Source organism: Gymnoscopelus microlampas, assembly GCF_963454915.1.
Source record: "Gymnoscopelus microlampas genome assembly, chromosome: 2".
Taxonomy (NCBI): Eukaryota; Metazoa; Chordata; class Actinopteri; order Myctophiformes; family Myctophidae; genus Gymnoscopelus; species Gymnoscopelus microlampas.
In genome coordinates this window covers 34,976,699-35,001,226 of record NC_139939.1, presented here as the reverse complement: position 1 = coordinate 35,001,226, position 24,528 = coordinate 34,976,699, and the positions used below count along the sequence as shown (strand labels likewise).

At 42.7% G+C, this 24,528-nt stretch overlaps 2 protein-coding genes across 3 annotated transcripts; both read left to right on the top strand.

The window, feature by feature from the left end:
* Window positions 1-1,035: 1,035 nt before the first annotated feature.
* On the top strand, window positions 1,036-12,812 carry khsrp (KH-type splicing regulatory protein). Of its 2 annotated transcripts, none has more exons than XM_084040971.1 (18): window positions 1,036-1,229; window positions 2,305-2,407; window positions 2,490-2,543; window positions 2,626-2,662; window positions 2,862-2,929; window positions 3,076-3,147; window positions 4,095-4,152; window positions 4,773-4,944; window positions 5,176-5,274; window positions 5,367-5,504; window positions 5,689-5,791; window positions 5,905-6,029; window positions 6,772-7,071; window positions 8,224-8,336; window positions 8,599-8,696; window positions 9,148-9,363; window positions 10,442-10,632; window positions 11,235-12,812. In XM_084040971.1, the coding sequence occupies exons 1-18, from the start codon at window positions 1,140-1,142 to the stop codon at window positions 11,241-11,243; spliced, it is 2,046 nt and encodes a 681-aa protein (XP_083897097.1). In that variant the 5' UTR covers window positions 1,036-1,139; the 3' UTR covers window positions 11,244-12,812. The 2 variants fall into 2 exon arrangements, with proteins under 2 accessions (XP_083897097.1, XP_083897096.1); XM_084040970.1 differs by having other exon boundaries at window positions 1,039-1,229; window positions 3,076-3,159.
* Window positions 12,813-14,431: 1,619 nt separating this feature from the next.
* On the top strand, window positions 14,432-24,508 carry dcaf15 (DDB1 and CUL4 associated factor 15). Its single transcript, XM_084077077.1, has 13 exons — window positions 14,432-14,531; window positions 15,275-15,372; window positions 15,902-16,040; window positions 16,330-16,436; window positions 16,908-17,053; window positions 18,334-18,492; window positions 18,796-19,446; window positions 20,926-21,017; window positions 21,530-21,652; window positions 21,848-21,930; window positions 22,718-22,822; window positions 23,518-23,633; window positions 23,806-24,508. Exons 1-13 carry the CDS (start codon window positions 14,436-14,438, stop codon window positions 23,859-23,861), a joined length of 1,971 nt encoding a protein of 656 aa, XP_083933203.1. The 5' UTR covers window positions 14,432-14,435; the 3' UTR covers window positions 23,862-24,508.
* Window positions 24,509-24,528: the final 20 nt, after the last annotated feature.

The window sequence follows — 24,528 nt, the reverse complement described above, 5'->3', positions numbered from 1 at the left end:
TGTAAAACTAATCTCAGTACCTCTGGCACCAGACACCACTGACTGACTACACACACACACACACACACACACACACACACACACACACACACACACACACACACACACACACACACACACACACACACAGCGCGCACGCACGCACGCACGCGCGCGCGCACACACACACACACACACACACACACACACACACACACACACACACACACACACACACACACTGATACCAGACCAGATAGCCTATTTACAATGGTGTAAAGTAACTAAGTACATTATTTAAGTACAATTTTGAGGTGTTTTTACTTTAATGGAGTATTTTCAATAATTTTACTTCTACTCCATACATCTCAGAGGCAAATGTTGTACTTTTTACTCCACTACAATGATTTGAAAACTTTAGTTACTAGTTACTTTGCAGATATACATGATAATATTATAAAACATACATTAACCACTTAAATAGTCAATCTACAAGCTCACAACGTGTTGCATCGAGGCCTTTTACTTGTATACAGAGTATTTTTATATTGTGGTATTGCTATAATACCACAATATTTACTTAAGTAAAATATCTGAGTACTTCTTCCAATCTTCCACCACTGCCTATTTATGAGTGATGATACAGAGATGATGAGTGATACAGAGACTGTAGCGCGGCTATTTTGGCATGAAGGGACACCATCATGCGCGGCAGAATCCCAACACTGTATGCCCGCAGACCCCTCCCCCCAAGAACCGCGGTATAATAGTGAAGCTGTCGTCGCCTGGTGGTCAAACTGAGATGGCAGGACTTCCGTATGTAAAACGCTATTGCGCGTGCGTCCACCCTCTGAAACGCTAGTGCGCCTGCTCTATTGGGCCCAACATTGGAGCCAATCCAGAAAGTAGAGGTACTTCCGGGTACTTCATGCGCTTTGTGAGGTGAGCAACTTTCATTGAAATGAATTTGTGGGGGGCGGGGCAGTCCGCCCCCTAGATATATTATAACTCTATGGTCCCCCCTGCCGGCGGTTCACTTTATTATTGCCTTTCTCGTCTTTTTCCCGCTTCTGCGCATCTCGAGCGGTCCTTGGCTACTAGCTAGCACTTAGCTTTAGCCCGCTGTGCTGCTCTTCTCCCGTCCCTCCACACACAGCAGCATGTCTGAGTACGGCGCTTTAGCAACGAACGGGGCCGGTGCTGGGATCAAGAAGGATGCCTTTGCGGATGCTGTGCAGCGAGCCAGACAGGTAAATAAATGTCAAACGGTTATTATTATCGGTTAAACATGGAAGAAAGACTCGGACTCGGTGAATGGAAGTTAGCCTATAGCCGGTCGGCTGGCTCGGCTTGGTTGGGTTTACTATACACATCATCGCCAAGTACTAGCTTTGCCAGCACGCTTGACGCGCCTAGAAGACACTAGTAGCGCGTTAGCTAACCAGTTAGCGTTAGCATAATCTAGTTTAGGCTAGCTCAATACTAGTCGCAGTGGTCGCAAGGCCCCAAGGTTAGCATGGCATTTAGCTGAAGCAATGGCCACGAATCCGTGATGCGGTGTTTGGTTTGCTTGTAAACAGTAATGTACTACATCGAATTGCAACCGCTACATTATTTTTGTTTTACTGACTAGTTTATAACGATTATCTCTTAAAGGTAGATGCATTTAACCGAGGTTCGGTGAGGTATTTCAGTTATTATGGTCAAGATGACGACCTGCCCCACATCTCACGCAGATTGGATTCATCAAACTAATCGTTTTAGATAATTAATCAACTAGCAAGGAAGACTATATCGATTACTGCTCTGTTGTACTCGCTGTTAACACGCCTTTTCAACGCTCCACAACCCCCCCAGCAGATATAATTTAATCATTTTATGTCTTCTAAATGATCTGTACCAAGGTGATGCCAGGTAGTCTTACAACATCCTGGGCTTAACATGTACTTACTTTAATGGTGAAACAAATCCAAATGCTTTAATGTGAGCATCTAAAGCCCTTTCAGATTTGACTGTGATTAAGGGCTTGATTTTTTTTTCATGCTTAGTCATTAAGATCTGTTGATTGTGACTAGAAGCAGTAAACAAATGATGATTATCCATCTTATCTATGTATAGTTCTGAATTCCCTCAGGCGATCAATAAAGGGTTTATCTTATAACTTCACTGCTCATCATGAGCTCACCTCTCTGCTTAAAACTTAAGATAATTGAATTGGGTTAGTAGGTCTGATCCTGCTGATATTAGATAAGTCCCATAAGTAATTCATTGTGATTTGTATATTTATTACAAATGTTTTTCATACAGTGGTCATCTCTCTTTCAGATTGCAGCAAAAATAGGTGGAGATGCTGTCCCGCAAATGAGCAATAATGGAGGCGCTGAGGGTTATCCATTCACGGCACAGAAGCGATCGCTTGAAGATGGAGGTTTGTAAATTAAGACAACAGGCATGTTGCTCACATTTTTAAAATGAAGCATTTACCTACATGTTTCCCTTTTTGTTTTCAGATCAGCCAGACGCTAAGAAGTTAGCATCACAGAGTGACAGAGATTCTGCATTGTGTAGGTTAAATGCACCCCACCATTACTAGAATACACTCAAATGTCCAGTTTCCATCACTAACAGATTCTACTTCCCTTCCAGCAATTGAAGCTCAGCTTGCTGCCCTTTCACAACAAAGGTACAGTATCAACTATGCTAAACTTTAAAAAAAAATGCCTATATAATACACACACACACACACACACACACACACACACACACACACACACACACACACACACACACACCCACTTAAAAAACAAGTTATCTTTGAGATTTGACTCTGGGATGGTGTACTCATGCCCCATTCAATCTCTTCTTAATCCTTCTCTTTGCAGTGGTGCCAGACCTCCCAACATGACTGTCACTGAAGAGTACCGGGTGCCTGATGGCATGGTTGGTCTCAGTGAGTACACATACAGACTGCACACACATTCTTTTGACCACATGTACTTTCTCATGACAGTACCTGTAAGTGGTATTTCACTCACGTCTGAGTTCACACATGTCTAAAACCAAAGCCTAACAAGTTACTTGTGGTGTCCTCTTCAGTCATTGGTCGAGGGGGCGAGCAGATAAATAAGATACAACAGGATTCTGGCTGCAAGGTCCAAATTGCACCAGGTGAGTTATGTGGTGAGTAAAAAACACACTCTTGGTATGTGAGTAATGTACATTTTTTGTTTTGATTGTATTGTTGTATTGTGCTTTTTGCTTTGGCAATGTAAACGTATGTTTTCTCATGCCAATAAAGCCCTTTGAATTGAAAAAAAAAATTGTATGCACCAGCTACTGTGAATATTCGGGTCAATAGTTTAAGTCTTTACATAGTTGGCAGGAAGTAATGACTTAGTCAGGCTACAGAAGGATGCAGTGCATTGAGAACCATCTCAAATTCTCTACACTTAAAAAAAAAAATGTTATCAGGGCTTCGTTCATAGTGGTAGTGGTTCCAGACTTAGCCTGGTAAACCCTCCCTCCAGAAATCTCATTTCCTTTTGATTTCTGGAGTGAGTCTGGCCTGATCTGCCTCTCTGCAATATTGGCTCTGTACGCCAAACTGACGAGCCTATCAGCGTCGTCGCTCATCGTTCTGTGATTGACAGCGACAGTTGGCCAATCAGGTGGCGAGTTCGAGTGAGCCCGAATGAAGCCGAGTGCAGCCTAAGTGCCTCCGACAAAAGACGAACGGCAGCCATTGTTGTTGTCCGAGTGCCTTCACTGTTTACTTTCGTTTTTAAAACGGTCTCTAACTTCTTTTTTGAGGCACGGAATTTACTATTAAGATATCGTTTGGATAGAATTTAGTTGTTTAACTTCATATATGTGGTCAATTAATCATGACAGAGCCTATTTAAAAATATAAATTTAGAGAACCGGCAGGGGCGGGGAGTGACACGCATGTATCCCAATAAGGCAACCTATATTGTCTTAAATTGTCTGTATTGTTGACTGTTTTGTGCTTGTATATTGTCTGATCAAGTTCAATCCACCTTGTTAAGGTGGATTATAATTTGCGTTTGAAGTATTTGCGTCTGGATTATAATTTGTGCATGTATTTCTTCTCCTAGACAGTGGGGGTCTCCCAGAGAGATGTGTCTCTCTCACAGGCAGTGCAGATGCCATACTGTAAGTTGCTATACACTACTGGTGCTTTTTTTTTACACTATTTATCAAAATTGCCAAAAAGGCGTTGAAGGTCAGCTCTAGTGTTGCCTACCGTATTTATTTTTCTACAGTTTTTTTTTTTTAAATGCGTATAATAATTTTGTCAAATGTAATTATTTAATCTACCCATTTAAAGCGGTCATACAACACATCGGTTGTTTCCGTTGCAACTGCTCTTGGCTTTAAGCATAGCATTTTGTTTAGAGCCCGGCCGATGCCAGATTTTGGGTCCTAGATAACCGATTATTGATGTTTAACTTTAGACCAATATTTTGTCAAATGCTACATTTTCTAATAAATTTAAACCTTTTGATTAATTTGATTTGATGTAACATTTAACTTTTAAGTTAAAAAAATGGATGAAAAATATATCTATTGTGATCGTCACTAGATGCCGTCTGGGACAAAAAGTAGCAGATACACCACGTGAGCTTATAGATCTGCTGCTGTTTTTGAAAATAATGTCAAACTGATATATTGATTTTATCAAATTTTGTTCCTTTATTCCTCATTACTCTTTTGCACCTCATCTTTATTTTCCTTAATTCTTCTCTCTCCCTTTTGATTCTATTTCCTCCCAGACAAGCCAAGAGGTTTCTGGATGAGATAGTGTCCAGAGGACGTGGCACTCCACCCACTTTCCAAGATTCATCCAATGGGGGGCAACCACGGTCCATGCAGGAGATGATGATCCCCGCTGGCAAGGCTGGTCTCATCATTGGCAAGGGAGGAGAGACCATCAAACAGCTGCAGGTGACCATAACAGGGTTACTTACAATGACATAAAAAATCATGAGGTGACTTGCTGTCATGTATAGGTGTGGAAAAGTAGCTAGACAAAATAAAAGGGTGTTTGAATGAGTTCTGTTGAACCGATACTGATTTTGGTCATATATTTGAAAATTATTCTATTATACAAGTACTTTGGCTGGAGACCTTAAGTTAATTTCTGTAATTAAAATATCCATCCCTGCTACTTTACAGGAGCGAGCTGGAGTAAAGATGATTCTGATTCAAGATGCCTCCCAGCCACCCAACATCGATAAACCCCTACGCATCATTGGAGATCCATACAAAGTGCAGGTACAAAAAATTGTTGTACAGAGGAAACTGAGTGTCCGATTAGTTTTTAGTCTTTATCGTCTCACTTATCTTTCTGTCATGCTTTATTGCAGCAAGCAATAGACATGGTGAATGACATTCTACGAGAGAGGGACCATGGCAACTTTGGCGATAGGAATGAATTTGGATCTAGGATGGGAGGGGGAGGCGGAGGAGGTGGCGGCGGCGGCGGTGGTGGTGGCGGCATAGAGGTAAGTAAAATGTTTGCATTTTTCTGAATAGAATTCAAATCTAAAAGGCTCAGATGGAGATTTAAAAAAGAGTAGATAACATTGCAATGCATGCTCCTGAAAGTGATAAAAGATTTTTTGCATTTTAACTGGTGGTGTGACTCTGCCGCTAAAGTTATTGTAAATGTGGGTGCTGCCCCTATAGGTACCTGTACCCCGACACTCTGTGGGAGTTGTGATTGGTCGAAATGGAGAAATGATCAAGAAGATCCAGAACGATGCTGGAGTCAAGATACAATTCAAACCAGGTTTGTCCTCTCAACAGTTTTGAATATTGAAATGATTAGTGCCAAGTTTCCCTACTTGACCTTCTCTTGCTGTTAATCTCTGTATTACCTCAATTCTCTCATATTCCTTACAGATGATGGTCAAGGCCCTGAAAAGATCGCCAACATTATGGGTCCTCCAGACAGATGTGCACATGCTGCCTCCATCATCAATGAACTGCTACAGAGCATACGTGTACGAGAGGAAGGTGGCCAGGGGGTTAGTATAATGTATAGAGCAGTAGGTAGTTCACCTGATGTAAACCCATACCATTACAAGAGGCTTGGTGTCCTTGTTAAGCAGTACTAAATTTAGTCTAGTGTGTATTGTCTGTGGGGAAGAAAATACAAATTTGACTGAAGCATATTTCAGTTTTGAAATATTGTGCTCCTCGTACTGTATTCTTGCTCTGTAAAGCACTTTGCGCTGCATTTCATGTCATGAAAGGTGCTATACAAATAAAGTTTATTATTATTATTATTATTATGCAAATATTATGGACCCAGTTGTTTTTTGTTGGTCGGGTCATGCAATCTAAAAGGGCTTTAAATTGCCATAACCATGCCCAACCGTGTCTAGGGCATTGATCACAAAACAATGGGCAGTCAGTTATGTTATAGTTTGAGAGTAATGTGCTCATACACAACATGCCACAGATGTCTGTAGCATTCATAAATTCATCATGTCCTGACGAAGACCTCCGGCTCAAATGTTCACAATTATGTTTGTCAGGACTATTGGTTCAATCTTTTATCTTTTTAGTTTTTTTTACTTTTGCTGTGGCCAGCATCTCAACAATGTGCGCCCTGCCTACTTAAATAAATTGCTCTCATGGCGCGAGTCAGATATATTTATGTCAGGCGTTTAAAAAAAAAAGTCTCAAAGTGAAAATGTTGTTTTCTAATTGATTACTGAATATTCCCAAGCTGCACCTAATCCTGATGTAATGGTTCTTTCACAGGGTCCCCCAGGGCCTCCCGGTACAGACATGTCACCCGGTGGACGAGGTCGCGGGAGGGGCCCAGGGAACTGGGGCCCACCGGGAGGAGAGATGACCTTCTCTATCCCTGCTCACAAATGTGGCCTCGTAATTGGCAGAGGAGGAGAGAATGTCAAGTCCATCAACCAACAGACGGGTGCATTTGTAGAGATCTCTCGTCAGCCTCCGCCTAATGGTGACCCCAACTTCAAGCTGTTCACTATCCGTGGTTCCCCGCAACAGATTGACCATGCCAAGCAGCTTATAGAAGAGAAGATAGAGGTAAACATGGAGAGGGGAAACACACTGGGACTTAATAGCTACTGAAAGAGGACGTGTAGATTTGAGAACGGGGATTCACAGAGCGAATACTATGGCATTCAAAAATATGTATTTTTACCAGGACTCCCTAGGAAGTGTGTATGTGTAGTGTAGGAAGCCAGTTGAACACAAACAATGCAAATAAAACGGTAGGATTTCGTTGTACTGTGTCGGTGTTGCAGTATCCAGCTTATCTTTCGTCCAAAAGCTGTCACTGGTGGATAGGAAGGATGGGAGGAAAGTCTGCTACTGCTAATGTAGCCACAAACCCAGTCCTATCTGGAAAAAAAAATAAGAATCTTTATTTGTGAAGTGTTCAAACGATGTTCTGCTCCTGTGCACCCTTGATTTGTTCACATTGTGGTTATAATACGCCACAAATTAAGGTTGAATTTGATTGGGTATGATGAGTAACTGGGTTTGGCATAAGTTGAGTATCTTAAATCAATGGAAGCTTTTTGACAAAGTCTTATCCTGTGACTATTATAGCTCACTAGGGGCAAATTGTGCCAAAAGAACACTTTGAGAAATGGCTGTTGGGCCAACAACAGGACGACACACTTACCAACGGTTAACTGGGTCATGTTTAATGCTTCAGTGTTGTTTAAAGGAAAGCTGTCACCAAGCTCTTTAAATTATTTATGAAACCTGGACTTTACGGCAGCCATAGCTGAGTGGTTAGTGAACACGCCTGGGGGGCAGGAGCCCCTGGTTGTCCCAGGTACGATTCCACATTGGAGTCGTACATTTAAAATGATCTAAAAATATGGCTGTTCTCAAATTATAATTAGACAATATATTAGATAATTTGTCTCCCACTAGCTTGCCCCAGGCCAGAGAGTCAAAACTATGCACTTCCTCAGCGACCTCCACGGAAGGAGCCCCGTGGGAGTGGCATTCTCTGCCCCTCACCCCTGTAGAGCCCTGGTGTGTGTAGACTTGCGGTGTGCCCACCTGACCCCTGGGTTACAGGTCGAGCCACTCATCTCTAATCTCTAATATAAAATAGAGTGGGCAATCTGTTACATGAATTGGCATACATGTGAGTTAAGCTCCTGAAGTGATCAGGAAAAAATAAATATGAATCCGCTCATCTCTTTGCTTTTGTCTTAGGCTCCCTTATGTCCAGTGGGTCCGGGTCCAGGTCCTGGTCCAGGGGGACCTGGAGGTCCGATGGGCCCATATAATCCCAACCCATACAATGCAGGACCTGGAGGACCTCCCCAGTAAGTACAAGCAGATGAACAGTAGTTATGATACTTTTTGTGTAGCTTCCATCTGATCTGAGTTCAGTGACTTCAGTACATTAGCCATTACAAGCAAACATTATGAAACGGTCACAAACAAGTGTGATAGTATTCTAACTCTAGACTGGTCTACTGGTAAAAGAGATATGCCTGGAAAAAGAGCTAATGAGACGTACAAGTAATTTCTTAAGCATGAAATTCTTAACATTCACAATCTATTTCAACCCTTTCCTCTTTATAGTGGTGCGCCACCTGGTGGTCACCAATACTCTCCACAAGGATGGGGAAACCAAGCTTACCAACAACAGTGGCAACAAGCTCCAGCACCACATGATCCCAGTGAGTACATTGCTGTTTTTCCCAGTTGTATTTCCAAATGAGCTGCAAACTTATGGCAAATAAATTATGTGATAATCACTTATTTGCATTCATGATTGGGATATATATATTTGTTTTTTGTTAACAGACATTGTATGTATGTTGAATCGTGATACCATTTGTTATTGTGGGCATTCTGAGCAACCTACTACAGAATAGTCATTGTTATTGTGGGCATTCTGGGCAAACTACTACAGAATAGTGATTGTATCATGAGTTAATCTCTGATTACCACCCTGATCAACGTGGCTATTTTCCAGTACAGTAGGAATTTTAAATGAAATGCTATGATACTGCTGTGATTGGCCAAAACTATAGGATTTAAGTGTGTGGCCCTTACTTCTCTCCCATCTAGTCTGTGATTTATTAGGCTTAATCTACTCTTGATAATTGGTCCTTCCTCCCCTCCCAGGTAAGGCGGCAGCAGACCCAAATGCAGCTTGGGCAGCTTACTATGCGCAATACTATGGTCAGCAGCCAGGGGGTGCTATGCCAGGCCAGGCTCCAGGAGCTCCAGCAGCAGCGGCAGCAGCAGCACCAGGGGACCAGGGCCATGCAGCGCAGGCTGCTGGTGGTCAGCCAGACTATACTAAAGCTTGGGAGGAATACTACAAGAAAATGGGCATGAGTAAGTTGGATCTATTAACGCACAACCTGGTCTGACTACAAATATCAGTCGACTGCTCTTGTTAGTAGAGCTTTGACGTGATTGCGAAACTATTGTAGTAATCAAATCCCACATAATATCAGACATGGTGCAATTTGGTGGTCAAAGGTCATTATCCATGGAGGATTCGACTGATTTCACTTGAAATTGAGCATTTTGTTAGTACACTGGTTCATCTGGTGATGAGCCACGTGGCTCACCCAAACACCTCTAATTCAGTCTTTAAAACTGATTAAAATGTAGGTTAACTTCATATGCATTCATATGCATAAGTACCTAGATCCTAGATGGAGTTGACAAATCATTTAACCATACATGGATATCCCATGCTATCTAGATACGTACAGGGTATGTGGGTTATTTTCTTCAAGGTTAATCCTCTCGGGTCTGGAAGAGGGATAACTGGTTTATGACGAGGCAAAAAGCACTATGCACTATTCACTATAAATATGCAAATGGGTGACAGTATGGATTGGAGAGTTTCAATTATGGTTGAGAAATGTTATAGCATAATGGAATGAATGAGTTGGGGGTGGACAATTTATCGGTCTCGGCCGATGTTGGCCTTAAAATGCAATATTGGTATCGAACCGATATCAAAATAATATATTGGTTTTAGCCGATATTGTATTTTGTAATTATTTTTGAAAAATTAAAATAAGCCTTTTGTGATGATGAAGGCTGCAGATTCTATCAGTGCTTTCTGGGGAGGCTTTCAAAAGAGTCAACAAGCAGCTGTTTATTTTGGGATATGGGCTAACATTTCAATAACGGTGCATCCCTACTTTTGGAATGAAGAGTCATTGCTTCTTCAGATTCAGTGTTTATATGCCTCTTTCAGAATGGACAAAATTATTCTTTTAAAAAAAATGCAGAATGAGATCATATCGACATCGGCTTATCTCGGATATTGGCCATAACAGCAATGATATCGATATCGGCCAGAAATGTCATATCGCCTATCCCTAGAATGCGTGCTTTTGTATTTTAGTTTGCCTGTTCAGCTAAAGTTCTCATGCATTTCCTATGATCTATCCAGCCCAGCCTGGTGGAGCGGCAGCAGCAACAGCAGCTCCAGGTACAGCTGCAACAGCGGGTGGCGCAGCCCCAGCCGGGGGTCAGCCGGACTACAGCGCTGCCTGGGCTGAGTACTACAGACAGCAGGCCGCCTACTATGGACAGGCAGGCCAGGCCCCGGGACAGGCTGCCACTCCACAGCAGGGTCATCAGGTAGGACAGCCCACATATTGTCGCTGTCGAGTGGAAATGTCATATCTCCAAAATTGTTGATTTTCCAGGAAATGTAAAACAACTAACCAGTCTTCCAAAGGATCCACGCCACAGCAGTTATTTAGTCACAAGCTCTTGTTAATACTATTTATTGGTTAAATATTTATGAATGTCACAAGCTCCTGTTAATACTATTTATTGGTTAAATATTTGTAAATGTCACAAGCTCCTGTTAATACTATTTATTGGTTAAATATTTATAAATGTCCATAGACAGACTAAAAACATACATTTTTACTTGCAACATTTTTCAAAGCAGCAGAAATGACCGATCTCAGAGCTCACAACACACCCCATAGTGCCATGTTGTAAGCTTGTCGATAGGCTATTTTTGCCACTTTTGTGTGACAGTGTGATATGACAAAGTAGCACGTTTATTTACAAAAAAGATAGATACGAGGTTTCCACCCGACAGCGACTATATGCACATACTTAAAACATGATGATTTCCCATGCAGAGCACCATAGATGGGACAATTTATACATAAGTGTGGAAAAGATGAATGTACATTACAACATGTCTGTCCTGTCATTTATTCCAGGGCCAGTGAATTGGAGAGATTTGTCTTCCATTTGGATGATCTATTTTAAGGACTATGATGGTTCTCTGGACTCACGCTTCCATCATGAATTTTTTTCCCCCTGTAAAGTTTTTCTTTTTCTTTTTTGGATCGCCACTGAACCTTCATTTTATTCAACCATCCTGGCATCTACAATGTGCTTTCCCTTGTCCTCCATTTCTTTCTGTATCAGTATTGAAGAGGTGGAGGTGAAAGTTTTCTGCAAGAATTCAAAAAAGGAGCAAAGCATCAAATGTGCTTGACTCTACTCCAGTCCCATCTAACCCAAAAGTTATTGGTGTAATTGCTTGGATGAATTGAACAATTCTTTTTTTTTTCTTTGTGAAGAAAAGAATAACTTTTACACTCACAACAAGCTAGTACTGGTATTGTTTAGCAGCACTATGAGTATTACTACTAAAAGTTTGTAAAATACTTTTTTTTTTTTTTAATTTACTTTGTTTTTAAAGTCTTTTTTTTATTATTATCCAAAAATTCTGTTCGGACATTCCCAGTGTTTAAGGTGCAGATATTTTGTACCTGCTAAAATTTCAGATTTGTACCCTCCCATCAGCAATGCACATGGCAGGATATTGTAATTGGTTCTGTCTGTGAACAAAACAACTAATGGAATGATCAGTAGGATGCCCCAAAGAGATAATTATCTTTTGGGTCATAATGATAAAAATCAGTCACGGTCAAAAAGAAAATTACATAATCGGTCATGTCTCAGGTACGGAAAATAATCAATCAATGAAACGCACCTGGGGTGCAAGCCCTGCCCACAACGACATCTCTTGCTATGAAACACCTTGGTCTCTTCAGGGCAGCCTACTAATCATTCCCCCCTAATTTCATGAGAATCTACCCATTTTGTTAAAAGACACACGGAATACAACACATCAAACCTCATCATTATGTTCCTGAGATATGACCCATTATGTAATTTTGACCACTTCAACCCAGCCTACTGCTCATTCCAAAGTTTCTTGAAATTCTGCCCCTCCAATCCCAAGTTTATTATTCTTATTCAGACACACATGCAGACTGTAGAAATTATTGTGTCCTGCCATGCATTACTGAAGTTAGGGTAACATGCTTTTCTGCGGGCAGGGTATTGAAAGGCACCATGACTGTGCCCATCTGTTCTTGTTTTGTTAATGGACACACAGACGGATACACTGAGGAGATATTACAATACCCTTCCCGCAATGATGCATAACAATAAACCAAGGTGTTACGTAGCAAGAGATATTGGTGCCGGCAGGGTTTGAACCCCTTGTGCGTTTCATTTTCATTGTCATTGTGAAGGGGTTAAATGTGTACTGTATGCTACTGAATAGAAAAATGTGTGAAAGTTGGCTAAGACACTAACATGACCTTTGTGTCAGTTGTGTGAGTGTGTGTGATGTCATTGGGTAGAACTCATGGCCCTCTGTTTCCGTTCAGTTTTATGGTTGAAAGACTTGTTTGATTTAGTTAAATGTCATGTTATTGTATGCTGATTTTTTTTTTACTGCTTGTTTTTTAAAACTTAAACAATAAAACCACATTAAAATAGTTATTTCCTTTGACTGTTTTATACACAAGACCTCATGTTCGTATAGTCCTGTTATTCAACAAGAAATCATTTGATACTTATACTTGATATGCTGAATGTGTTTAACAATAACCATCTGCACATTATTTAGAGATTCACTTCTGATGTCACTTGTTTATCCTGTATGAGGACCACTAATTGGTATCCCGACCTGAAAATATACTTTCTGTTTACTAAAGAGCTGGAGTGATTGGTTACTATGGGAAGATGGACGACTATGGTTTAAAACGGTGGTCCTCAACTTGGTCTCCAGGAACCTTCAGTGGTCCTTCAAGGGGTTCCCCAGTTTAACGGTTGATAATCTACAGTACATATATGACAAAGGGAATATTGGATGAAATTACATGCCTAATATGTACATGCCATATTAGACCAACTCATCTAAATGTTTTTAGATTGGGGTCCCAGAGATAATAATGAAATATAACATAACGAAAAAACATCACATGGATGCACCTGGGACGTATCATCAGTGTTATAGCCTGGGGTCATAGGATGTTTCGGGTCTCGCAACATACACCCTCGCCCAGGTGACCCAGCCAGGGTTGATCAAGCCCCGACTTACGTCCCAGGTCAGTCCTAAATGGGGAAAGACAGGGCCACTCAATACGCTTGCCCGAAACTACTCTGCCAGGAATGGGGGAGAGGAGAGGCTCTGGTACGTGGAGGGGCTAGGCTCTGTGGATGGCCTCCTGGCCGGGCTCCTCCTCCGTCTCACCAGGTCCAGGACCTGAGCGTTGCACCAGACTCCCCCGCTCCAAACATTTCATTCTGGTGTGATGGTGTCTTGGCCCGTGGTGGTACTGCAGGCTCCCTTTGCGGCTTGCTTGAATGGCCCTCCTAAAGGCCTCACCGTGGATTTGTTGGGCTTCCTCACGGAAGTCACAGACTGGGGCGCCAACCCAAACTGCTCCCGGATGCCGTCTACAATCCGGCTGTCACCCGTCTCTCCGGTGGTCACCAATCTATTCCTGGTTGTCGCGTAGTCTATAAATTCCTATGAGCCACTATAAATAGAATAACTATAACGAAAAAACATCACATGGATGCACCTGGGATGTATCATCAGTGTTGTAGCCTGGGGTCATAGGATGTTTCGGGTCTCGCAACATACACCCTCGCCCAGGTGACCCAGCCAGGGTATATAATAATAATAACAAATAAAATGGGCTCGGTCCGTGGCTTAATCGTGTATATCAAACTGGTGGTCATTGAAATTAAAGATTGAGAGAATCACTGGTTTAACCACTTAAACCCCAGCATCGGTATTGTGATGAAAGCTTTCGCTGAAAATGGCCGATCGACAAGCTCAGCGTGTGGCATTGTGAGCTTGTAGATCTGCTATTTTCAGCGAAAGATTTCCCCACAATAACAGAAAAGAGACTAGGATTGAGCCCTGAGGGACTCCGGTTACCCACTTGGGGTTTAAGTGGTTAAGGGCCACTTTCTGTCTCTCCCTTACCTTTTGTTTGGGGTTTGAGTGACGGGCCTCCCGGCCAGTGAGGGAGTAGATTTATGTTGACTGTGAGCCAATCAGGAGGGCCTTGCATGCATGGACAGAAAACAGTCCAGAGTGGGAGATCATGGCGCCCAGCTCGAAATCTGAGAAGGACGATAACAAACAGAAACCGCAAAGAAAGCATAAAGACCATGTCGTCAAGCTTCTCACGCGCGGAAAGGTATGGGACAAATATCCACGAAGTCGTGTGGTGTAAAAAATGAACAAAAATAAAAGCAGACAGGACGAGAGGAACGCAACAGAATAATTGCTGTACGAGTTTCTTACTGCAAGCCTCTGTCTTTACCTGGGGCTAGCCTGGCTAGCCGGCTAACTCATTAGCAGCATAACTTAACGCTCGTCGCCGGAACGTCCATTAGTTCATCATTGTGGGTTTGCCCAACCTATATGTCAGCTAACTAATTATTGACAGGGAACGTCTGAACTATATTATGTTGTCTGCCCAGGTTGCCTTGGTTTGCTAGTTCTAGCTAACCAGCTAGCCACCAAGCTGGCAGACTCATCATCATACACACTGAATAGAACTGGCTTCATGTTAGCTTAAAAGCTTAGCTAGCCGGTGACATGAACGTTGGTGACATTATTAAGCTGCCTGGCTGCAGATAACCAGTCTGATTCACTGAACCGTTTTCTTCATCCATAATCCATTGTTAGTGAGTGACTTCTAAGTAGCATACAGCAAACCTATTTGTTGTATGCTACTGACATCTGCCTGGACACACAATATCCTTCAACAACCCTGTGAAGGATTGTTGAAGGATATTGTGTGTCCAGGCAGATGACATGCCCACATATCATTGGCCAGAGGTGTTGGTGACTGTCATTTATCCCACACATGCATCAACTCCTCCGTCCATCCTACAGTGCATCTCTCATGGCTCACTCTTTCCACATGTTCCACAGCTGTCCGGACAGTTTTCTCAACGCCTCTTCAGGAAACTGCCACCCCGTGTGTGTGTCCCCTTGAAGAACATTGTCAGCGAAGAGTTTCTTAGAGCAGGGTAAGTGTGTGTGTGTGTGTGTGTGTGTGTGTGTGTGTGTGTGTGTGTGTGTGTGTGTGTGTGTGTGTGTGTGTGTGTGTGTGTGTGTGTGTGTTGTAATGAGAAATTACCTGGTGATTACTGGCTATATATGCCAGTGGAAATGGGTGATTTAAGTAGGGGTTCCCAGAGTGGTCAGAGCTACTTTGACTTGCATAGCGGTCTTGGCCTAAAAGCATTGCTAACTGGCAGGCACGGCACAGGCACAACATTGTACTCATTTGTGTGCTTTTTTCTCTGATATAATATGCATGAATTTCTCAAATTCAGAACCACAAGTGTCTTGAATTATCTGCTGTAGAGCATTTAAGTTAGTTCAATTGGAACTATTTGATAATCAAGACTTCCTTAAGGTCATGTCTCACAGAGCATTACCTTGATGTGTTGTATGAGCCTGCTAGTAGTCCACATTGTTCCACTGAGTGTTTATTATGTGGTTCTGGCACATGTGTTACTAAATGCACACTGCCTGTCACCTCTTTGTTTCCAGACACATTTTTCTTGGGTTTACCAAATGTGGCCGCTACGTTCTGTCCTACACCAGTGACTGGGGAGAGGACGATGATTTCTCTTTCTATACCTACCATCTGTATTGGTGGGAGTTTAACCTGCACAGCCGACTCAAACAGGTAATGTATTTGCATGCTACCTGGTGCAAAAATGCACCATATTAGTTTTGTTAACATTATTTTAAGTTTACAAGATAAAACTTTGAAATCTGGGAGAATTGTCTTCTTAAGACAATTTTTAAGATGCATGCGTACGTCTGTGAAAATGTATAAATAAAACACTCCAGTTGAATGCACAGAGGGCGGCATACTAACTGTAGATAGAATGTCCTGCTGAATTTTATTATAGTACTGGCATGTCCCTTTTCTCATATACTTGCCTCTTTTTTTCCTGACCCATTCTACCCAGGTCCATCATGTGCGGCTATTTGCAGGAGAGGACATTTACAGTGACCTGTATCTTACTGTGTGTGAGTGGCCCAATGATGACTCCAACATTGTCATCTTTGGCTTCAAGTAAGAGATACAAGAATACACCAGATTTATACTCACAATAGCTGTCCAGTGAAGAAAATGTAATTATTTGTAAAGTAATTTGAGCGAGATAAATGGGGTGTGTGTGTCTCTGTCTAACAGACAGACCACATTTGGGGTCAAATGTTGGACAGAAAACCAGTTGATTGGGGACGGGGTCGGTATGTCAAACTAGAGACAGAATTGATGTCCCTAATTTTAATTTATCTCTGAAGTTTCATATGGCTAGGTTAAGGGGATATGGTATGAATAAGTTAGTGCATGCAACCCAAAAAGTTAGCAAAACCAACATTTGCTTGTGCTTTTGATTTTTTTCTTTCTTTCTTACTATTCATTAATATTACTGTGTTGTATTGTTATGTTGGAACAGTTCTCACCAACATTTTGCTGCTTTTACTTGTAAGTGACAAATAAAACCCTTCTTTATTGTTGCTTGCCCCTCTCTGCCTCCAGTGCACGCAGCACCAGCACACCTCTGATTCACCTGATGATGAGCGACGAGAACAACAGAGACATCTACATCACCATTGCTTCTAAGCCTCCTTCTAAATCCTGCTCTCGCTGCTGTCCTGTCCCCTCAGCCACAACCATACGCACAGGTAAACCACACACTAGGCAGTCATATCTGTTTACCTATTGTTTACCTATTGTCATTGTCTGAGATGGCCAATACCTGATCTGATCGGCCTTACATTATATTATATTAGTTAGTATATCGTCGGTGTCCAGCCGGGACCAGCTAACTCCATTTTCAGTTGTTTTTTTTTTTTTCATAAATCGACGCTATTGAACACCCTTCACATCTGTGTAAAAAATCTAAACATTTGAACCAATGAAAAGTATTAAAAAGCGCCTCAGACGAAAACTCCCAACTCCATTGGATCCTCAAACTGTCCGTCAAAAACAAACAACTCCCCCCTCTTCTCTACACAGTGCTACAGCACAGCATTAGCAGTGCGCGGTGCCCAGTGAACGAGGAGGAACAACACGTAAACAGACTCCCCGTAGTATGTTAAAACTATGCAGTGTACCTGTTTATCAAACAGCACTGACGCTAATGTTATGAAAACAAGTAATTATATTTCTAAAATCTATGAAGTGTTTAATGAGGAGAGCATTGTGATAAGAAGAAAGACGTTCATAGCATTTCTGGCGCGCTAGTGTTCTACTACCTCTTAGCAGAAGTTATTGTAATATTTAAAGTCCTGTTTATTGTTGTAGGCCTATATAATAAGTGTCATGAAGCATCAGGGCATTAATTCACACGTTGTTGTGATGCATTGTGAGCTTGGAGATCCATTGTTAGCTTTTGGGAATCTGTACCCTTTTGAAACCTCTCTCAGCAGCGAGTGGAGCTACTGTTGTTTGGACACCTAACTCCATTTCAGCTTGATTTCTGCTCGTCTGAAACTTCTAACTCCACTCGCGCTGGGTAAAGTGTTGATTTACCCGCGATTTGGGTAAAGTGTTGATAATATAATGACACATGCAAGTATCTCACAATATATACAGTCACTATACCAACTTTGACGAGGTAGTATTGCTTTGTTTTAAAAATATAAGGTTTTCTTCATTTTCTGAAAAACGTATATCTTGTTTTTTCGTTTCCTGAACAATGAGCGTTTTGGAGTTAGCAGTTTCGGGCTGGACAGTAGAGATATACAGATGTTTATGGCTTCACCATGCTGCCACAAGCTGGCACCTGATGCGAGCATGGCTGCTACACATGCAGGGTTAGAGATGCGCGTGCATCAGATGGAGATACAGGAGTAACAGGACACCATTTTGTGATGGGTCAATATTTGTTTTAACCAACACGGAGTGAAGTATTGCTGGCATGTTATAAACCTTGTGCTCTTTCTCCCTGCTGTCTTTCCAGGTGGTGAATGTCTGGAGCATGGCTATGTGCTCAACAGCAGGTACCAGGTGGTTTACCCCTTCCCCACCTTCCAGCCAGCCTTCCAGCTGAAAAAAGACCAGGTCATCCTGTTAAACACCAGCTACTCACTGATGGCCTGTGGCATCTCCCTCTGCACAGGTAACACACACACACACACACACACACACACACACACACACACACACACACACACACACACACACACACACACACACACAGAGTAGATGTACTTGTCTTCAGGCTGCATAAATATGGTTTAAAGGATAAAACTGATTTTTTTTTCTAGCTGTTGTGGTTAGGGTTGTTAGCTTTATATTACATGAGTTGTAGTGAATATTGGCAATGTCTATTGTGTGGCCAGTATAGTTCATTTGTTAACTACAGAGGGCCATTTAATATCCAATTCAAATTTCTCATCTATATATCTTGTTTCTCCTGCAGGTGAACAGAGCCAGTCATCTCAGATACTATACACCAAGAGAGCTGCTCCATCGTCAGGTCAACCCTCTGCTTCCACCTCCACCTCGTCCCCTCCGTCGTCTTCTTCTACTTCCACACTTCCTCAGGGATCCCCCGAAGGCAGACATCCGTCCAACAGACCAGGGCCGTCCCCCTTGTCTCCTGGTCAGGCTCAGGCGGCCGCACGGGCCAGGGAGTTTGCCGCCGACCTCTTCCGACGGGCGCAGGGAGGAGCAAGGGACACAGAGAGGGATGGAGAGAGAAGGGCACTAGATGGTGACAGAGGGAAAAAAGAGGCAGGGCGAATCCCGGAGGACAGAGGGACAAGTGGCGAGACACAGGTCGAGGAGAAGGAGGATGAGGGAGAGGAGGACTGTAAAGGGAGGAGGGAGAAGGAGGGAAGGCGGACGGGTTTACCACAGCCTTCAACGTCAGGAGCCGGGAGCCAGGCTTTTTCGCCCCCCCACTCAGAGCAGGTGATGTCGCCCGCTGCCTCGTCCTCATCTTCGTCCCCGCCAACTCCACCTTCGTCCTCGTCTCAAGAGGCAAGTCTCAGCGAGCCTGGCTACGTCAACTATACCCGCCTACACTACCGCCTCCCACAGCCAGGGGCAGCGGAGCAAGATGCTGGAGGTAAGGGGTCACCGTGTGTGTGGGGAGAAAGACTGTGCGGGGGTACCGATGGCCTACTGGTTAAGGCGCGTACCATAGGCTCTCATGCAGTCTGACAGCGAGTCGTGGGACAGAACTTTGCTGCGTGTCATTCCCAGACTCTTTCCCTAGGTCCTGTCATATCCCCACTGTACTATAAATAAAAGACCTTTATATAAATTATATATGAAAAAAGAAAGACACTGCATACTTGAGAGAGAGATAGGCAGAGGCAGGCTGTCTTAGCTATTCTGTATCTGTCTAGGCTATGTGGATGATAAGGGTGCTGTTCTGTGTCTGTCTAGGTTATGCGGATGATTGATTTGTATCCGTTTAGGCTATCTGCTATAAAATGAATAGCAGTTCTTGAACACATCATAGGTTTTGTATCTCAATATTGCCAAATATGGACATCCCCCACAAACACACACAGATTGAGCGCGTGCTCCAATCCGTGAAGCCGCTGGGTTGGGTTGACCGATCAGGGAAGCTGACCCCCTGCACAGACGCGCAGACAAACAGAAAGATGCAGACTGTCCGACCAAATTCCCACTCGGCACAACATATCCCTGGGTCATCGGCAACACACATGTCAAGTTTGAAGTCTATTGACTGGACAGTGCCTGAGTTATGCCCGGGACAGATACACACCCACAGGTGTTGGGAATTAGTAGATGGATATAACATTACACATAAGAGTGACTGGAGTGAAATAATTGCGATTGGTGCCTTTTTTTTATTTTGTTTTATTTTTAAGATATCTTTTGGGCTTTTCTGACTTTATTTGGATAGTACAGTGTAGATGAACAGGAAACAAGAGGCGGGAGTGACATGCAGCGCTGTCGCAATGGTAAAGTGGTCACTGCACTCAAGTGTAAAAATGCATTCCAACAAACTTTCACATGCCGGAAGGAAGGAAGAATGCTTAGGATGTTTACTGTGATCTCTCCATCTTGAAATATATAATCCTTGGTTTCGGTTGTGTGTAAACAATAATGGCAATTCAAAGCAGTTGTCCTCCAAACCCCACTCCCTGTCATTAGAACGGAGGGAGCACTCCCTGTGATTACAGCAGCAGCATGTACATTGTGCAGCAGAGGCTGCTTGCTCGCAAGGTGCAGCCCCTCAGCCTAATTTATGCGCCGTCGTGCGAAAGTGCCGTGCGCAGGGAACGGCCGAGAATAGCAGACATCCAAGCTCACAACGGTCGATTCCGCGACGCGTTGTCTGGCGACGCCCCACGATTAGTGCCTTCTGAGAAGATTTTATTTTAAACTGTCGAGTTTCCTGTCAGTAAGTCCAGACAGTCCACACACACACCACTTTGTCTCTCATACCCCCATTTGAGAAACACTGGTCTAGACTCTAGGAACTAGAGTCTAGATTATGCGGATGATAAGGTGCTGTTGCTCTGTGTCTGTTATGTGGTTGATAAGGTTATGTTGCTCTGTGTCTGTCTAGGTTATGTGGATGATAAGGTGCAGCTGCCATTCACTGTCACAGATCTGAAGGGAAGGAACCTGCAGTTGGTTACTGGTTCACATAACGGACAGGTGTGTGTTTGTTTCAATACATCTGTGCACTGAAAGGAAAACAACAAACATACTGTTGATTCTGTACATGTCGTCAATGACTCGTCATACATCTATGCCCCAAGCTATACTATCAGACATTGTCATACTATCATACTACTATATCATACTAACAATATAGTAATAACGCATCACTGATACAATTACTGCAGGTAACAGATACAGTTAGGTCTCAAATGACCTTATATTTAGTTTTTCTGCTTCATAGGAATCGAAATCAATGTGCACAAGGCATTTTTAATCAACTAAACAGACTAGTGAAAATATCACTCTGGAAATTGGGTATACTGAACGATGGCTAAAACGGTTCAGAGGTATTATGGGTGAAATGTCCCTTCACAGCTGGAACAGGTTTAGCTTTTTTGTCTGTTCTAAGTGTGTAGGACTAGGAGGGTGTATGGTGTCGTCTTGCTCTTCATACGGGTGGTGTTGGAGAGCTCTTGTGAGGTTGTTGTGTTTGCCGTCTATTGCAGAGTGTGTGTGTGGAGCAGTTGACGCTGGACTTTGAGTATCTTATAAATGAGGTGATCAGGAGTGATGCTGCCTGGGCCCCTCAGTTCTGCTCCTTCAGCGACTATGATGTTGTCATACTGGAGGTAAACAAATACACACATGCATGAATACTGTGTGTGTGTGTGTGTGTGTGTGTGTGTGTGTGTGTGTGTGTGTGTGTGTGTGTGTGTGTGTGTGTGTGTGTGTGTGTGTGTGTGTGTGTGTGTGTGTGTGTGTGTATGTGTATATACCGTATTGTACACACTGTATATATTATTAAAATGCAGTTTGTGTCTTAGGTGTGTCCTGAGACCAACAAGGTGATGATCAACATTGGCCTGCTTTTGCTCGCCTTTTCCAGCTCTGAAGAGGAGCACTGCAGGTACCCCACCTCACCCTACTGTTTAACACGGTCTGATCCTTTGCACAGACAAGATGAGAACATTTGGTGACTTCCTTCCTTGGTTGTTTCTCTGCATTTGGAGTTATTTACAGTCATTGTTTAAGTTAATGTGCTACTTCGCCATTATTTCATGATGCTGTTAAAAATTCCTTCTTCACTGCTGTTCCTGTCCATTGTCTTCCATTACCCCTTGATTGCTTTTTTGACCCTTGTCATCTACCTTACAATTGGAATCTACAGTCATGCGCCAGAATGTTTGTGCGTCTGTATGTAAGTTGCATCAGCACTGTGCATGCGTCGACGCACTTTCCACTTTCCCTAAGCAATTACACGCCACTTCACGCTTACAACTCCTGGACATGGCAACCCCGGCAACCCCGCCCCCCATCCAAATACTGTCTGTCTGACTCTTTGGGAGGGTTGAACGCAGCGAACGCTGTCTCGCTGGGCTGAGCGGGCTGCTTCATCAATCTGTGCCGCACATTCTGGTCCTGCAAGAGCCTGTGTGAATACATAGATAGATGAACGGGTGAAATGTGTCCATCTCTCAGTTTGCTTTCGTTTTCGGTTTGCGTCTCGAAACAAACACTGCTGTTGCTCTCGCTTTTGGTTTGCGTGTCGAAAACCTCTACAGCCTACTACACGAGAGCCTCGCGCCAGCGACTAGACGGAAGGGTCGCGTAGCGACCCGCACCTCTAGTCTATAGTGTACATTACTCTGTTCTGCAATCCTCTCTAAGTGTTGGCACATTCTCCTTGTCATCAGGCCCAACACTTACCACTCCAACCTGCAGGTCAGCTGGGACCTTAACACAGGCATGTGTTGTACCATCGGGGTTGGTGACCTCACAGAAGTCAAAGGTCAAACTAGGTGAGCAGTTATTACTGTCAACTTTGTTGCTGTGCTCTCTATTTCTTGAACAATTCAACATGTTTTATTACCACAAGAGGATTTATGTGGCCAAAACAAGTTACACAGTATTTATTTAATTAACCTAACGTCAAATGAAGGGTCGATAAAGGTTTGCAAGCAGATATACTAAATACAATAGATGCCTTGCAAGACATGGAGACACTTTTTGGACAACAAAGATCTATGTGTTCTGGATATGACCTATATTTGTTTTGGACCATACATCTTGTAAATTAGAGAAATCTTTTTTCTTTTCTTTTTTTATTCTGAAATAGCACCTAAACAGAATTTCAAAATGGAATATTGAATAAAGTAGTCCCCCTTAGAAAAAGATTAATAAAGTGAAGTAGCAGTCATAGCACAATAGACCCAGGATCCTTGTGAAACCGCTACTGGAGAACATCCTAGCTGAAACAATGGTGCAATGTTTATTGATGCCTGCCTTTTTAGTTAAATCATATTTGCAATTCTGTTCTAATTTTATTTTATTAGCTTTTTATGCCTTTTATTGATAGTACAGTGGAGAAGATGGGAAATAAGGAATTGAATCAATGTCAAGCATCAGAGCCCAGATGGTACGTGCCCCAACCACTCGGTTATGAGGCAGAGGCGCCCGATCTAATTTCAGGTCTGTCTCTCTGTCTTCCCCTCAGTGGGAGTGTTTGGAGTTCTTACAGGAAGTCATGTGTGAATACAGTGATGAAGTGGCTAGTTCCTGAGAACAGCTCCCGCTACATCAACCGCATGACTAATGAAGCTCTGCACAAAGGTGAGTTTACACACACACACACACACACACACACACACACACACACACACACACACACACACACACACACACACGTACACACATTCTGGTAACTAATTTAAGCTCAAGGGCTTGTAGTGATAATAAAGATGTCTGATTCACCCCCCCCCCCCCCCTTTTCACTGATCTGTAGGCTCTTCCCTGCAAGTGTTGGCAGACAGTGACCGATGCACCTGGATTGTGTTATGAAGGAGAGTTATCATTTGCATATAACATACCACAAGAGTAAAAAGAAAAAGAACGAAAAGAAAAGAAACACACACTGCCTCATCTTAAGTGCAGAACGTAACCTTATCTTGAGCAAACCTGCTAATGTTTCTCATTTTGATAGTTTGTTATTTCACCTGTCAACTTGAAAATGTCCAATTGAGCAAACTATAGTTTAAAGATGAAGATTTGGAAATGATTTGTTTCCTTTTTTCCTTTCCAAGTTTTATCAGTTGTTTTGTAATTGTGTACTGTATTACATAACTGCAGCTGTCAACAAAGAGCTGGACTGAACAAATGATTTTTTATACATAAATTTGTGCAGTTATACTTGTGTGAGCGTGTCTTCTATGTATTTCACTGTGTGCAACTCTGGTTATTGAAAAGATAATTTCATTGAGAGTGAGTGTATGTCAGGGTGAGTGTGTGTGTGTGTGTGTGTGTGTGTGTGTGTACATGCTCGTTTTATTATATGAAGGTGCGGTCTGGTGCCTCAGAGATTCTGCTGGTCCTGGACTGCTCTGGACTGGTTCAGTCCAGTCCTTTACATGGTATTGGAAAATAATTACCCATTGCTACCCACATCATCACGCTGTATGGTCATGGGATATTTTTGATAAAATAAAATGTTGAAATAGTTTGGCCGTTT